Genomic DNA, 17,132 nt, shown 5'->3' on the forward strand with positions numbered 1-17,132 from the left:
GTTTCCTGCTCGTGTTCAGGTTCACCTCATCTGTCTTCAGCACCTCGAACTTCAGGCTCGTCCTGATGAGGTGAAAATATTTCTGCGAGCCTCTCGATCTTTCACCTCATTACAAACTCATTTACCTCGTCTGAGTCCGTGTGCGTGATGATGTTTACGCCGTTAATAATATTAAATAAGTGATATTTATCTTGCGTGCTTTCTCAAGAGTTCTTCAAAAGGTCCAGAGCTCGAGCTCCACATGGACACATTTATCCATAAAAGTGTTTTTAAAGGAAATGCCCACGTAAGCGCTCTCTGCCTTTAAAAATCATTAAGCAAATAGCTGGCCTCGGATCCATAAATGCCACATCTACAATATCCTGTTAAACGATTTCAGCAGGAGGGTCTCTAGAGGTCAAAGCAAATCTATCATCTATAATATTAGCTGCATAATACCATATTCCAATCTTCTGCCCCCAGACACCCGCTGGATCCCCTTCAGAATCATAAAACAGAGAGCATCGAGGCTTCATCAAGTGATTATGTGCTTCAGAGACAGGAGAGTTTTTCTATGACACTTCAAAAATAAAAATCACTGTGTGGAAAACAAGCACCTGAATTCATGAGCGAATCCCATCAGTCTTTGTGAACGAGAGCTTGTTTACTAACTGACATCACAACACACACTTATAGTGTCATCTCATGTTTATTCAGATTTAAAGCAATCTACCTGCAGCCATTTTACTATCAGTAATTTAATATCCTTTGCATATGCTAGACTCTTGATTTGCACCGTAAATAATCAATCTGCAATCTGAGCGACTTCAATAAATATGCTCATCACTTGTTTGATATCACTGTCTGGAAACGTATTAACATAGTATACTGCAGGAATCGGTTGTTAAGCAAAAGAACACTAGACTAGCACCTGGTACATTATTTGTTTTCTACAGAGGGTCAAAAATGTCCATGATCATTTTACTGTTTAGTCTGTTTTACTCCACTCAGTCTGAAAGACAGTTTAAAGCTCATTTAAAAGTGAAGCGTATCATTTTTTGCATGGTAAATATCTCTGTTTAATGTATTATCAATCACTATCAGGAGTCCATTAGTAGTTGAGTTGGACTTCCTAAAGAGTGTAAAACTGGCCGAGTTCAGAATTATATATATATATTTAAATGGCAGAAGTAGTAAGACTAATAAGGAGAGTAGTTTGCCTATCCAAACTCGGCCAGTGACTTTTCTGACTCAACCAGTGGTGTCAGTTTGGGGCGGGACTACTTGCTTGTCCAACCAATTGCAGACGGGAGGGGAGAGTTTGGGGAAAGTTGCTTGAAAACTGTTAGAAATGACTTCACTATTAAGTACTGAAATGCAATTGATTCACTGATTTTGCAATTATAAACTCGTTAAGTCATCATTCTGTGAATGTTATCACAACATCATGGATTTAATACAATATTTATATCGTTCTGTCAGTCTGAATATCAGCAGTATTGTTGAATCTGATGTCAGTCTGCAGTACATTGACACTCCTGCGTATCAGTGAATCACAATGTGCAGCAAATATAAAGTTTATCTGGAGAAACACATTTCAACTTCATCTGTATTTAATGACTCTAGTGTCCCGCTGAACCGGCTGCATGTTTAGTGAAAACAGAATATATTGCATACCTGATGCTGTTTTGCTCCTATAGAATTCTCCTTTAGGAGACGTTGCTTTATATATGAACAGGAAATCTGTCTATTTCTGTTGATTTGCATATAACGATAGAACAGAACTGCGATCAACTGTCAGTCATAATTTGACATTGTCGCATGAAGCGTTTGTGTTTTTGTAAATTCAGCATTGGATCGCGAGTGTGTTATCTTTCATTGCTGATGATGACGGACGTGCTGATGTAATGAGGAACATGATGTCCCTCGGGGGAGGGGCTGGAGGAGGGACTTTGAATCCGGTACAGGTACGGGTTCACCTCTTCCCCCCGATCACTGAAGCTGTCCGTCAGATGGCTCAGAGCGTAGACTGCTGGCGGCAATGAGGCGTGTTTGGTCAGAACGTGATGGAAGTTTATAGAGACGTACGGCATCTGTGCCTGGAGACTCGTTCCTGCCAGAATCCTCTTGTCCTCCAGGTCGCTGGGCTCCGGCTGTCGTGGTGTGCACCGCTCACCGTTACTCTCTTCAGCAAGGTCTGCGCATGCTTTGTACGTCGTGTCCATCACACGTGTCCTGCGACGCTGTTGCAACACTATCTGCGTTGGCTGGTGCAGGTCGTGCGCTCGGAGCCGCTCACAGCTGCTTTGACTCGACGGTGGGCCATTGCGTTCATCCACTCGCCCTCTGCTGTCGTCTGCGCAGCTGTGATTCTGACTGCAGCTCTGCAGCTCATACGGTTCCTCTTTAAATGCGCCGCTGGGTCTGAAACTCACACCTGTGAACCTCCTATCACTCGTCTGACCTGTATGACACAGAGTCAGGTCCAGTTAAACATCTATTTGCCTGTCTGATCTGTCATCATTGTGTCTGATGTGTAACTTTGTTTGTTACCTGAGTACGTGCTGCAGGCTGCAGTTGTCGGGGGAGTTTGCAGGTTTCCTGCAGGTTTATTTGCGGTGCTGCAGTTCCAGGGAGTTTCTCCAGAGAAGACGTGTCGTGCGGGGTCACTTGGGGTCACTCGCAGTTTTCTGCAGTTGGACGAGACATGCGCATGTCCGTGTGTTAAAGGATAGTTCAGCGGTAGAGTGTACGGCCGCGGGACTTGAGAGAGTGAGACACTGTTCTGCTCCTGACAGGACGACAGGCAGTAGGGGGGGCTCGACTTCCATGACGGAGACTCCAGTTTATCAGCCATCTGCGTGCTCTGCAAACATGAAATGTTCACCGTTACATACATGTCACAAACGGCATATACATGCATGTTACTGTGATCTACAGTGTTTTACCTGCAGATACGGAGTCACTTTGTGTTTGTGTTTGATTTTGCCTGTTTTGGTTTTGAGTTGTTTGCGGGCGTCCTGCGGAGCGCTGAGACAGCTCTTATAGGAGAGAGACAGTCTGGAGCGGCTCTGATCCTGCGATAACTCCATCTCCTTATATTCCACATCACTATTGTGACACACACACACAGCATTCATCTCACACACACATTACCATTTAAAAGCTTGGAAAGAAATTGATGCTTCTGTTCACCAAGGTTTTAATTTAATTGATCCAAAAATACTGCCAGAAACATTAATAATGTTTTGAAATTATTTTATTTTTTATTTTTTTATTTTACAATAATATTTTTACCTGCGATGGCAAAGCACCATTTTCAGCAGTCATTACTCCAGTCTACTGATAATTTGGTATTCTGGTAGATTTTTCAATACTCTGGTAGATTTCATTTGAAAGCAGTTGTGCTGCTTAACCTCTTCAACTCTGTCGGCCCGACTCGTACCCGTATAAGTCAGGCATATGGGGTATCATTTGAAGGCTTAGAATCTGAACTTTTCATAAGATAACATCACTTCTGCATTTATGTTACTTAAAATAACAAAATAAGGCCTGAAAACATCCACATCGCAAATAAGCGTCACCTAGTGGTTATGTGGTAGAAATATGAATATGAATATAAGTCTTTAAACTAGCACTTAATTAGACAAGTCATATATCAAATGAAAGCTCTCATTCTCAGGAATACCACAGTTTGAAAGATTTGAAAAAGAATCACAAAGTGAAAGACATACAATTTGTAAGACATCAAATAGAAACGTCTCGTTTATGCGCCTATCACTGCTGCTGTAAGCCCCAAATAGCTAAAAACTTTATTTCTGCTTTTACCTTAGGCAGTTTTCTAAATAATGAGCCATTGTTTACTTGTCAGTGAGCTTGCTTGTGTGAATAATCTAAAATTATATTTTAGATGTCCAGAGCAAAATATGCAGTCCTGCAGGAAAAGCATGCTAAACAAATCATGAGAAATACAGTATATGTTATCAACTACAAATGATGAATTGAGCTTCTAGTCCACTCAGAGGCCGAGATATTCAATGAAACAATGAGGGTGGTGCTTGAACTGAAAATTAGACTGAATGTCTATGGACGAGCACATCTGTGAGGGCTAAAATGTGTTAGAGTGCCACATACATTTCAGATCAACATTTGGTGACAGAAGGTGATGGGGAAAAAAATAATTTCTAGTGCTTGCTGCAATCTAGTGGAATAAAATAAGACTATTTGGAGGGAGACGGGGTGAACAGAACCAGAATTATATGCTTACAAAGTTATATTAAAAAAATATTCTATTCATCATAAGATTGATGGGGGGGGGTTCTGAAAAAAATTAGACCATATTTTGCTAGTTAGTCCACAGAATGTGTGAATGGTGAGCTTTTAAATTTGAGTGTGAAAAATTGCATACGGCAGCCCAAAAATGCCCCAGAGTTGAAGAGGTTAATGAAGTTTGGACATCACTATTCAGAGTCTTTTATCAGTTGTTGAAGTATTGAGGATTTCAATCCACTTTACACTTGCAAGTGGAATTTGGTTTTTAAAATGGCCAAAAAGAAACATATTTCTTTAGAAACTCATCAGTTTATTGTTCTTTGAGGGATGAAGGTTATTTCTTGCACTACTAGAGTTGCTAGTGAGAGAAACAGACTCATCACAGGTGATAAACGGATAGTTTTAATGAGCAACAAACACCAGTTTCAACTACAACAGTGAAGAAAAGACTGATGCTGATTTATGCAGGGTTTTAAGATAAAGACACATATGACACTGGAATAAGGGTAGAATGGACAATAGAACTTAAAGATTGGATAAATAGTTATTTGAGGTGTTGAGCTGTTGTAGGAACTGTTTGATTGTAATGACTGTGAGAAATATTCTACAAACCAAATACATCTACAGGAAGTGCTGCTGAAAGGGTTAGTATGAAATTAAACTTTCTCATGAATATCTGAATAAACTGACCGCTAGAATGCCTGAGGTGTCGTTGCAGCAAGTGACGGATTCTTGGATGAACAGCACATTTGAAAAATACATTAATTTGTAATAGTCATTTACAACATTAATGCTTGATTAATTGAATGCATCCTTGATGAATAAAAGTATAAATGTCTTTCAGAACAAATTTCATAGTGATTCCATACTTCTGAACAAAAGTGTGCATATTTCTGGTTAATTTTACAGTGTGTGTGTAAATGTCACACATGCATGTTAAAGGTCACTCACGTGAGGACGTAGTTGACGCTGATGATGCAGTGCGGACGAGACGAGCGGCTGTTGTGAACAATTGTAGCATAACTCTGGACCCAAACCCATCCGCCGTGTTTTGACAGCATACGGTAGTATTTAGTGGTGACCTGACCCTTCACCAACACTGACACAGAGAGAGAGAGAGTGTTAGTTACTCCACTAACTCTATTTTTATTTCCTGTCTGTGTCTCCATGGAAACAGTGAGCATCCACACTAGGAATCTGAAGTGTACTAAAATAAACACATTCATGTTGAACAGCCTTGATGCTTTTATATTTCATTTTGCTGTTGTTATTAATGTGACAGGTGACCTGATGAAAGATCGCAGTGACTCACGTATGTGATGCGCGTATCGCAGGTGGAACACGTCACAGCCGTGGACGTGATGATAGAGAGTCTTCTCAATCAGATCCTGGGGCTCGTAACCAGTTAACTCTGACACCCTGATACACAAACACAACTTATAATGTTTCATAAATATTATACTTGTTTATGAAAGACGTCCATCACAGCACTTTAACTCGCATGACATTTTTCAACACATGTCGTCTCAAATCGCCTCAGATAGGTCTCACCTGCTATCCAAGAAGATGAGTCTGAGGTCGAGACTCGCTCTGAACATGAACATGTTGTTGTGCAGTTTGATCTCTGTGATGCCGCTGGCTGGAAGCGAGTGACCGACCGCCACCAAACCCATGACCTGATAACACGACTCGTACAGGGACACGTCCATCACGAACTGACGGATCTTCAGGTAACCACTGCAGTGAATCACCTGCACACACATACACACACATAAGTTGTGTGGGGTTACAGTTTATCACCAGTGGCACTAGAAGCTTGTGGCAGGGAATCAATAACATCACGGACTTCAAAAAGAATAGATACTCCCAAAAAAATACTGCCGCCTCTCTTCCGGATGAGCTTAACACCTTAACATGCTTGCTTTGAGGTGAACAACACCGCCCTTGTGGAGAGAGAGACAGTGTCCCGGGTCGTGTCCTCGGAGCATGCGCGGGCCAACTAGCAGGTGTTTTCATAGACTTTTTCAACCTTTCCCTCCCTGTCTACAGTTCCCACATGCTTCAAAACGTCCACCATTGTGCCTGTACTGAAGCAAACTAAAATCACCTGCTTAAATGACTGGCATTCTGTTGCTCTGACTCCCATAATCAGCAAATGTTTTGAGAGACTAAACAGAGATCACATTTGCTCTTTGCTGCCTGCCTCTCTGGATCCACTACAGTTTGCTTACTGTGACAACCGCTCCACTGATGATGCCATCGCTTTCAGTCTACACACTGCTTTCTCCCACCTGGACAAAAGGAACACATATGTCAGTGCTGTTTGTGGACTACAGTTCAGCATTCAACACCATAGTGCCCTCCAAGCTTGACGTTAAGCTCCAGGCTCTGGGTTTGAACAGCTCGGTGTGCAGCTGTATCCTGGACTTCCTGTGGTCAGAATGGTGGTCAGAATGGGCAGCAACATCTCTACTCCACTAAACCTCAGCACTGGAGCTCCGCAGGGCTGCATTCTCAGCCCACTCCTGTACTCTCTCTACACCCAGCACTGCGTGGCCACACACAGCTCCAACGTCGTCATCAAGTTTTCAGATGACACGACAGTGGTAGGCCTGATCACAGATGATGACGAGATGGCCTACAGAGAGGAGGTGCGTTCCCTAACAAGCTAGTGCCAGGAGAACATCCTCTCTCTCAACACCAACAAGATCGGAGTCACGTGACACCATGCGAGGAGTGGACATGTGAACGATGAGTTCTGTGCACTTTGCTAATTTTATTACTATTTGTGTCATAAATGGTTAGATTAAATACACCCTGATTCTTAACTGTTCTAGGGAGACAATATGTCAAAAAATTCTAAATCTTTGGGCTCTGGAGATATTAAAAGACACTTACATGCTCAAGCTGAAGCCCCTGAGCAACAGGCCGAAAGCCCTGGACTCAATTTGGATGGTGAACTGAAAGAAATCCAGCATGAATTGATGAATGTGTCGGTAATGCTGACAAAGGTTGTTGCAGACTTGGAGGATCTTGCTGTATTACGTCGATCGATTACTTCCATGGAGACGAAATTCTCTGAGTTGGTTACAAGATTGTCGGACGTCGAGAAATGGATCGATTATCTGGAGTCATCAGAGAGGGAATTATCTGCTAATCTGCTAGCGACCAAGATAGATTTGGAATGCGTTTGGGAAAAACTGGAGGATTTGGAGAATCGTAATCGACAAAATAACATCCGAATTGTAGGAATTCCTGAGCATGAGGAAGGCCGAGATATGGTGAAATTCCTAGACGAGCTCTTCCCGAGTCTGCACGACATAACATAAGCTGGAAATCGAGCGAGCTCACAGGGTCCCGGCTCGGAGATCCGCTGAGAGAGACAGGCCGCGATCAATTCTGGCCAAATTTCTGAGATCATCTGATAAAGATCTTGTTACATGAGGTGAGGAGTAAAAGAAGGCTTTCTTGGAAGAACCACAGCATTTTCTTGTTCCCAGACTTTGCGAATTCGACAAGAGAGAAACGTGATTGATTCAAGGAATGCAAGAATCTCTTACATCAACGGAAGATCACTTTTGCACTGATGTTTCTGGCCAAACTGAGAATAGAATAGATAGAATAGAATAGATACTAAGGATGGCCAAAAAGTATTTACATGTCCCCAGCAAGCATTATCCTTTATAAAGACATTGGAGTGAGTAAGCCATTTGGTGATTTTCATTTTGCCGCCTAGTGGACCTGTTTCACTGAACATACACTTGACTGTTCGAGGAAGCTGGGCGCCGTATTCATTTCTTTTTGTGCTGGTTCCACCTAGCAGCTGGAGTTTGTTTTGTGTAGAATCATTTCTTCGGGACAGCTTGTGGATAAATCTGCTCGTTTTGGGTGCTTATGCCTCCTGTTGGCTGGAGTTGGTTGGGTGGAATATTTCTTGCAGGACATTCCGGTAGCGGTGGTACAAACAAATGGATTAATATCAGATTATTTTACTCTGGATAGGGGCACCTGGCAGGGTTGCCCTTTTTCCCCATTATTGTTCTGTCTTGCCCTGGAGACATTAGCAACCGCGATAAGAAAGGAGGATGATTTTCCAGGAGTGGTGGCGGGAGGTATGGCGCATAAGCTTTTGCTTTACGCAGATGATATTTTATTATTTGACTCTGACCCCACTAGATCTTTGCCTTGCCTCCACAGAATTATTAATACATTTTCTAAGTTCTCAGGATACAGAGTTAATTGGTCTGAATCCGAAGCTTTGGCTCTGACAGTGTACTGCCCAGTAACGGCTTTCCAGCCCGGCACCGTCCAGTGGCCCAAACAGGGCATTAAGTATTTGGGCATTTTATTCCCAGCTAATTTGTGTGATTTAGTTAGAGTTAATTTTGACCCCTTAATAAAAAGTTTTTCGAGTGATTTGAGCAGGTGGGCTTCATTACATTTATCTATGATTGGGAAGGTTAATGTTATTAAAATTAATTGTATTCCAAAATTCAACTACCTGCTACAGTCTCTCCCTGTAGATGTCTCCCTCTCTTATTTCAAGCAATTTGATAGCATAGCGAAGTCCTTCATTTGAAATGATAAGAGTCCTAGATTACATTTTAATAAGTTGCATAGGCCGATCAATAAATGTGGGCTAGGCCTACCCAAAATATATTTTTATTATTATGCATTCAGTCTTAGACATTTGGCTTGTTGGTTGCTTCCACCTGAGAGAGCCCCTCCCTGGTTGGCATCGCCAGCAGGTGGGTGTGTCTTTAAGACCGAGCCTATACAATCTAGAGGGGTCCAATAGAATCGATGTATAATCTTGAATTGCATAAGGCATAGCCTTGCATCTCTAGATGCTGACTTTGTTTTTTTAGAATCCTAGTCCACACTCCCTCCTCCAATACCAAGTTTAAATCTTTCTCCAATAATTTATTGATAGAAGTTAAAGCTCCGTTCCCCAGACTCTGAATTAGCAGGGAGTAATACACTGATGCCTCATGACCTTTTCCAAAAGCAGTAATCACCACTACCAGAGTATCTGCCGCTTTGGGGGGGGGGTGTATGCTACTCCCAGAAATAGTACAGAGCAGGTGGCGCAGCTGTAAATACCTAAAAAACTGAGATCTAGGAATCCCAAAATGTTGAACCAAATCTTAAAAAGATCTCAACACTCCACTCTCATTAGGTCACCAAGTGTAGTTAGGGTTAGGGTTAGGGTTAGCAATATGCTTGAGGCAACATTTAAATAAATGTCAAAATTAAACATTCTGGACACTTTTGTCCATACTGAGTGCAAATGCGAGATAACGGGGTGTAACTTAAAGTTTGATAGAAAGGCTTTGCATTGATAGAAAGGCTATTGAATGAGAAGTTCAAGCAATCCACGTCTCACCTTTTTGCCTGCAGAAGTGAAGAAAGAATATTTCTCTTCCTTCTTCAACCGAGTCGACTTCGCTGATTTCTCCACCAACCCGCCAAGAATCAGCCGCCGTACCGACCGCCGGCAGAGCGAGGAAACGGCCTCCAATCATCACCCAAGCTTTGGGGACGAACACACATTCTACCCACATTCTCACGCGACTCAAGTAAGAGGTTTACGTCTGGGCAGAGATAGATTATATAGTGTGTAATTCTTGTGGATCATGGTTGTTGCTTGTACAGCTTGTACCGCTCATTGCTGCTAATAATACTCAAAGTATTAATGTAACTTACTGTTACCACGAATGAGATTTGCTGTGTTGTCATCCAACCACGTTGGGCTGTTTGTGCATTTCCGCCATTGCAGGTGAGACTGGCACACTTGAGTTTATCCATTAAAGAACCAACGACCGCAGCGGATGGATTATGAGCCATTCACCGCGTCTCTGAGTGATAAAACTAATGGTTGCCTTCCCTCCCACGATTGCTAAAACCGGCTTCGGTGCCGTCACTCTGTTCTCTCTCTATCGTACTAACAGCACACACACACACACACTTACTCCTCACAAACATACACGCAAATACATTTGGTGAACAAATAACTCGGTGATAGAGCCCAGGTTTGTCCCTAAGTTATCATACCAGAGGAGACATGCGTTAAACAGGCAGACGGCATTAACCAATCTCTCCGCCCACATTCGCGGCCACATTCTCTGGGTGGAAACCTCATGTGACGCACTCTCCACGAGACCCACAGCCACCATTTTGTGCCCTCCTTCTCTCCTTACACACACACACACACACACAAACACACATGTTGGTTTAGCTATCCTTATGAAGACTCTCCATAGACATAATGATTTTTATACTGTACAAACTATTGATTCTATCCATACATACATACACACACACACACACACACACACACACACACACGTTGGTGCAGCTATCATTATGAGGACTCTCCATAGACATAATGATTTTTATACTGTATGAACTATAGATTCTATCCCCTAACCCTAACCCTACCCCTAAACCTAACCCTCACAGAAACCTTTTTGCATTTTTACATTTTCAAAAGAACATCATTTAATATGTTATTTCCCTTGTGAGGACTGTTGGCTGGTCCCCACAATGTAGGTGATCTCAGGTTTTACTCTCTGGTTAAACCTGTACACACACACACACACACACCTACCCTCCTCTCATGTATTATAGGCTTATCTGTTACCATATCTAATCATGTTACTGTTTAGTTTGTAGTTGGAAGTCAGACGTTTATCAACTGCATTGTATTGATTATTAATTTATATTACTGCATCAACAAACTTTGTTATACTTTAAAGAGAAGTGTTTTGGTATTGTTCTGCATGCACCTGTGCCAAGGGCTGGCAGGGGATGTCAGTACTCGGATTCATGCCTTCATTGTTTTCCTTCTGAATGTCGATGTTCTCCGGACGCCGACTTTCCTAAGAGAATAATCCTATATTGAGACTGCTATACTGTCTGGTTATTAGTCCCTGATTCCAGGGTGGTGCCCTGGCAATATTAATCCTTATTAATATTCTATTGATTTTGATAATTGATAGTCATCTTTGATGATTGTTGATTAGAAGGATTAATAAGCTAATGTTGATTCTAATCAATGTTCTGTTGATTTTAATAATGAATAAATATCTTTGATAATTATTAGTTATTGCTAATAACCAAACCCGCTCCTGAACTAAGCCCCAACATTGTATATTGCTAATTGTCATTCTGCATGTTGTTATTCTGTACATTGTTATTCTGTTGAGTGTACTTATACTTATTGTATTTACAAGCTTTTTCATTTCACTTGTGTAATGGTGTAGTGACAATAAAAGTGAGTTCACATACACACACACACAATCTGATCTGAATTTATTCACGTGTCTCCAGTGAATCAAATAACAAAAGATTAAATGTTTAATGTATGAAAGTAACTGCAGCTGCTGCGTGTCATGTGAACGATTCCTCCTGTGTCCATTCAGATTCTCTTCCTCATTTGTACTGTGTGTGTGTGTGTGGACACACACACTGGCCTGTTCACACCGTTTATATATTTATATTTCCTGTTGACCTGCCTGTGCGCCTGAACCTCTCAATCCAGCGTGATTTATTCTCTTCTTAACATAAACCACTTGTTTATTGCCAATGTAAATTTCAAACAAATCTCCCAAGTGATCGCTCGTGTGAGTTATGAATGATGGGGCCACGGAGTCGTGTGTATGCAAGAGGAAACGGGTGGAGATCGCATGGAAAATCTGCTGCTGGATGCGAGCTGTCATTGATTCATGTTTCATGTAGTAAATTGAACAGGTCTGAGCAGCTTTCAAATGAATCTTTGCTTCATTTCATCAAAACACGTTTAATGTTCAGTACTACATCAGACAATCACACGTGATCCAAAACGACTGACAGTCAAATGTTCAAGTGTTCAGCAGCAGATGAAATTGTGTGATTCTTTACAAACATTTGTACATCTTAACAAATATTTATTTTGTGTAGTTGCTTTTCATAAAGAAATTTGCAATGCAAAATCTGAGATGTGCTTGCAGAAAGTAACCATGAGAAGATCATTTTACCATTGATTATCCATCTGTTTTCATTCTAAACATCTGTTTATTGGAATGATGATTTACACCTGAAATCAGTGTTTGTTCTGTGATGATGCAACATTAAAATTAATTTTCCCTGAGAACATGCGGCTCATTTCTGGTCTCACCTTATAACCACCACACGTCAATCCTGCGTTCCTCTTCGCCAAAACACACTTCATCCGGAGGAAAAACGAACGCTCGATCTCATACTCTAAAACACACAGATCAGAACAGCCAATCATCTCATAATAAATATAAAGTGTCATTATTTGACAGTATTTATGTGCTCTATTTTTATTCTTTATTCTTCTCTTTGTGTTTGTGTACCTTGCAGGAAGTGTGTGTGTAGCGGCTGGTGTGTGCTGAGAATGGCGCTCATCTCATCGTGGTCTGACGGGTGGATATACTCAAATATGCTGTTACCGGTCAGTTCCACCTACAACACACACACACACACAGTAGACTTCACATGATAATAATGCTTTGTGTGGAGTTCAGTGTTGATCTGTTATGTCTGTGATTTGGCTTGAGGATAATTAAGTATAAAAAGAGAACAGCTCAGATTAAGATTAAACAAAATCTGTGTCATTTAAGATTACATCAACTCACAAAAATGCCTATTGTGAACAAGTTATGTATTCACCCGTGTGTGTGTGTGTCTGTGTGTGTGTCGGTTAAGCTCCTGTTTGTCTGAAATTGATCTGCGCTCGTCTCAAAGAGACAGTCTGATTCACACTGCAAAGAGTTAATGTATAAAAACATGATTTGCATGTGAAAACAAAAGTGGATTGTGAGCTGGACTTTGATCTATTTTTGTGTTTAAATTAGCAGGGCAGATCAGACACTGGGAAGGTCACTTCACAACACTTCACCGACAAATTACTTTCTTGCAGCTGCGGCTGAGAGTGTGTTAATCTGAGCTTTGTAGTGCAGCGGCGCATTGAGAGCGCAGGAGTCCAGAGGAATGTGCAGTTCACATGTTCACACTGCGCTCCTGCTGCATACTAACACACTATCAAGTCTTGTCACAATAAAATCACTGTTGAGTGCTTGTGTTTCACTGGAGTTACTGAAGTACAAGTTCTCATCATAGACCCCTCTCTCTCTCTCTCTCTCTCTCTCTCTCTCTCTCTCTATCTATCTCTCTATCACACACACACACACACACACACACACATGGTTTTGGTTGTTCACCAGTAAACACATTTGAATGGTCAGTAGTCCGTATACACACACACACACACACACACACACACAGGTGTCCCCACATGAACAGCATCATTTGCATCAGTGGAGTTTGTCTCTTACAGCCGCTGCTGTTTTGACTATGGAATAAAAACAGCGTTGTCTCTTTAAGTCACCCGGAGACATCTGCATGGAATACAGCTGGATATTCACATAATCATTTACAAAGATTTTAAAGCTAAACATTAAACTTCTTCAATAAATGTCCTGTTTGAATGAACATCAAATAGTTAGTTGAAAATATCATCCTGATTTTCATAATTTTATTCTCTTTATTTCTGACTCTCTAGACGGTCCAGTTCAGATTCAGTCTGACTGTTGATGTCATTTTTAGTTGATTTAGAAAGATCAGCAGTGAACTGACTGTGTGTGTGGAGTGTTTATAACATACTATTTGTGTGTTAGTGAGAGAGTTTGACAGTATGAGCTCTTGAAACAAGTGTGTGTGAATGTGTGTTTCATTTGTGATACAGCTCTTATATTTACTGTAATATATCACTGCCATTACATGCTAGTAGTAAACTCTGTAAGGTTAAGCTAATGCAATGGCTTTTATTTTGAAATGACATACACATCAGAGCACATGTCTATAAGTGCATATTAACCCTGTGCCTCCTGTGGACCTTATTATTTGACATAGACATACAAATCACAATAATGGTGACAACCAAAAACAACATATTAAAAATAAGATGAGCTCTGAATAATCACAAAATGACAAATAACTGCAAGTTACAACAAATACAATAACAGCAGCGTAAATAAAATTGTCAAACAGTAAAGCTATGAGCAGTCATTTGCATAATTTATTCATACCACAAAGCATTTCTGGGAGCGGAAGTGCTGCTTGCTGAATAATGCTCATGCCTGATAAAAATGCAGAAAATAAGTCATGAAAAATATTAATTTGTGGCTATTTTAGTCTTTGAGGCTTACTTTGTTTAAATGACAGCAGAAACAGCGCTTGTCATAGGGCTTTTCACTTTTTCTCTGGGGAAGGAATTAAAATTCGCAGATATAAAGACGCAACAAACTCACATAGAGGGAAAATATCTGCAAAGATCTACACTTTAGGAGATGTTTTTTTTTTTTTTTTTTTTTTTTTACATATATTTATATTTGTTTATATTTATATATATATATATATATACATATTCTGGCCAACTTTGTTTTCATTGATTTTTTGTTTTTAAATAAACATTTACACATAGTTATGTGGGTAATTGACATGAAATTTTAAGCATTATCATCAGTGTCCTGCTGTGACTTTCTTCATGTAACTATTTTAAACAACATTTTATGATCTTGTATGCATACAGTATATAATATATTATTTTTTATACTTGTTTCCACAACCGCATATTAATTAAGACAATCGTTTATTTGCACTTCTAGAAAAAAGTTGAAGGTGATTAAGATCTTTAAATACTTGAAGAAATGCTGACTTGTCACAGCACCTAAAATACACACTTTCTCTTGTACTTTCATGTATATTTTAACCTAACACCTGTGTGTTGGGAAAAATGTTTCCAGACATGTTATTCGTCTGAAATATAAAGTACTTAGTGGTTTATATGTTTTAAAGTTATGACAATGTTTGCACTGTGGGGCCCGTTTTCATGAGTAGCAGTCAATAGAAATATATTTTTTTCACCTTGCCAGTGTGTTATGTGTGGTGTGTAATGGGCCGGGTCTGGTGGGCCGCTCTGGGCCAGAAAGTCCAGGGCCACTTTTTACTCCCAGTCCGCCCCTGTTCATATCATTATGTGTTCCTGTGAAACAGATGTGTGTGATGTGTGTATGTGTGTGTGTGTGTGATGTGTGTATGTGTGTGTGTGTGTGATGTGTGTATGTGTGTGTGTGTGATGTGTGTATGTGTGTGTGAGTGCGTGTGTGCGTGAGTGTTTGTGGTTGTGTGTGTGTGTGTGCGTGTGTGTGATGTGTGTGTGTGTGCGCGTGTGTGTGTGAGTGTGTGTGTGAGTGTGTGTGTGTGTGATGTGTGTGTGATGTGTGTGCGCGTGTGCGTGTGATGTGTGTGAGTGTGTTTGTGTGTGTGTGCGTGTCTGTGTGTGTGTGTGTGAGTGTGCGTGTGCGTGTGCGTGTGTGTGAGTGTGTGTGTGTGTGTGTGTGTGTGTGTGTGATGTGTGTGTATGTGTGTGTGTGTGTGATGTGTGTGTATGTGTGTGTGCGTGTGTGTATATGAGTGTGTGTGTGATGTGTGTGTATGTGTGTGTGTGAGTGTGTGTGTGTGTGTGTGTGTGATGTGTGTGTATGTGTGTGTGTGTGTGATGTGTGTGTATGTATGTGTGTGTGCGTGTGTGTATGTGAGTGTGTGTGTGTGTGATGTGTGTGTATGTGTGTGTGTGTGTGATGTGTGTGTATGTGTGTGTGCGTGTGTGTATGTGAGTGTGTGTGTGATGTGTGTGTATGTGTGTGGGTGAGTGTGTGTGTGTGTGTGTGTGTGTGTGTGTGTGTGTGTGTTATCTGTTTAATCTCACCTGCGACAGACCCAGATGAACGGAAGCCGTTTCTGAAATGTACATGATTTTACCATCAGACGCGACAACAAACACAAACCCGTCCAACGTCTAAAAAAAAAAAAAAAAACATATATGTATCGAACACACATATCCATCTGAATAATTTTCTTAATTATAATTCGCTTTAAAAAAATAAAAATTAAGTACATATTTCTACACGTTTCTACACATATTTTCGATGTAAATGTCGGATACAAATATATTAATGTCGCTTGAAATATTGTACGGCATTTTTCTCTAAATATATATATAATATAAGTTACAATAGTGCAGTATATATGTGGTAATGTGTTCTGTTGTGACGTGTCGCACCTGCAGCAGGTGAGATCCGAGATCTTTCGTCATGATGTTCATAGGACTGACACATGACTGACCCCACGCCTCACCGAGACCTAAAACACAACATTACAATTTATTTAACGACATACACTTTAAATACAGCGATTTACAGACCTGCCTGAGACTACAGCTTTATAAATATAATCATATGCAGATACAAATACCCTTTCGGAACTACAGAATTCAAAGCAGAATTTCTTAAATAAAAAAACATCAAAGCAAATTTGATTTTCTTAGAATTATAAACTCATTTAGAACAAACAGTCCAAGTGAAATATAATACACACGTTTATTAAACTAATAGTTATAGACATATTTGTCTTTTACTGAAGCAGAATTACACAATTATCAGCGTCCAATCGAACAATTTATAGACGATTTATTTTAGACATTAAATCAAAACATAATCCATGTGAATATTGAAAAAGCCAAGAAAATAAAATACTGCTAAAACATCATGAATGTTTCTTTGCCAGACTTGTTTACTAAAGGCAAAAGAACAGGGGGCTAAACTAATTCTTATACTACTGAAAATCTTGTTTCTTCTTGTGTTTTGTATATTAAACAGGAATCAGAGACAAACTGAATGAACATCTTATTACAGAAACACATTAATGTTTATTCAATTAAAACTCCATCGATGCAGCAGAAATTCACTCAGTGGAACAGGTTTATTTTTAAAGATTTTATGCTAATATATTGAATATTTGCGTATTTTATGAGA

At 40.3% G+C, this 17,132-nt stretch overlaps 1 protein-coding gene across 1 annotated transcript in view; it reads right to left on the reverse strand.

Annotated features, from left to right (window-relative positions):
* Window positions 1–1,847: 1,847 nt before the first annotated feature.
* The window catches only part of LOC127433594 (single-minded homolog 2-like), a 16,158-nt gene continuing 873 nt past the window's right edge, over window positions 1,848–17,132 (reverse strand). Inside the window, exons 2-11 of the mRNA XM_051685624.1 lie at window positions 16,382–16,461; window positions 16,028–16,117; window positions 12,612–12,720; window positions 12,410–12,495; window positions 5,803–6,002; window positions 5,564–5,670; window positions 5,203–5,350; window positions 2,928–3,090; window positions 2,485–2,845; window positions 1,848–2,443 (exon numbers count right to left, since the gene is read on the reverse strand). Coding sequence (XP_051541584.1) covers window positions 1,848–2,443; window positions 2,485–2,845; window positions 2,928–3,090; window positions 5,203–5,350; window positions 5,564–5,670; window positions 5,803–6,002; window positions 12,410–12,495; window positions 12,612–12,720; window positions 16,028–16,117; window positions 16,382–16,461 — 1,940 coding nt within the window. The remainder of the gene's footprint in view (window positions 2,444–2,484; window positions 2,846–2,927; window positions 3,091–5,202; window positions 5,351–5,563; window positions 5,671–5,802; window positions 6,003–12,409; window positions 12,496–12,611; window positions 12,721–16,027; window positions 16,118–16,381; window positions 16,462–17,132) is intronic.

Source organism: Myxocyprinus asiaticus, chromosome 43, assembly GCF_019703515.2.
Source record: "Myxocyprinus asiaticus isolate MX2 ecotype Aquarium Trade chromosome 43, UBuf_Myxa_2, whole genome shotgun sequence".
NCBI classification, from domain to species: domain Eukaryota; kingdom Metazoa; phylum Chordata; class Actinopteri; order Cypriniformes; family Catostomidae; genus Myxocyprinus; species Myxocyprinus asiaticus.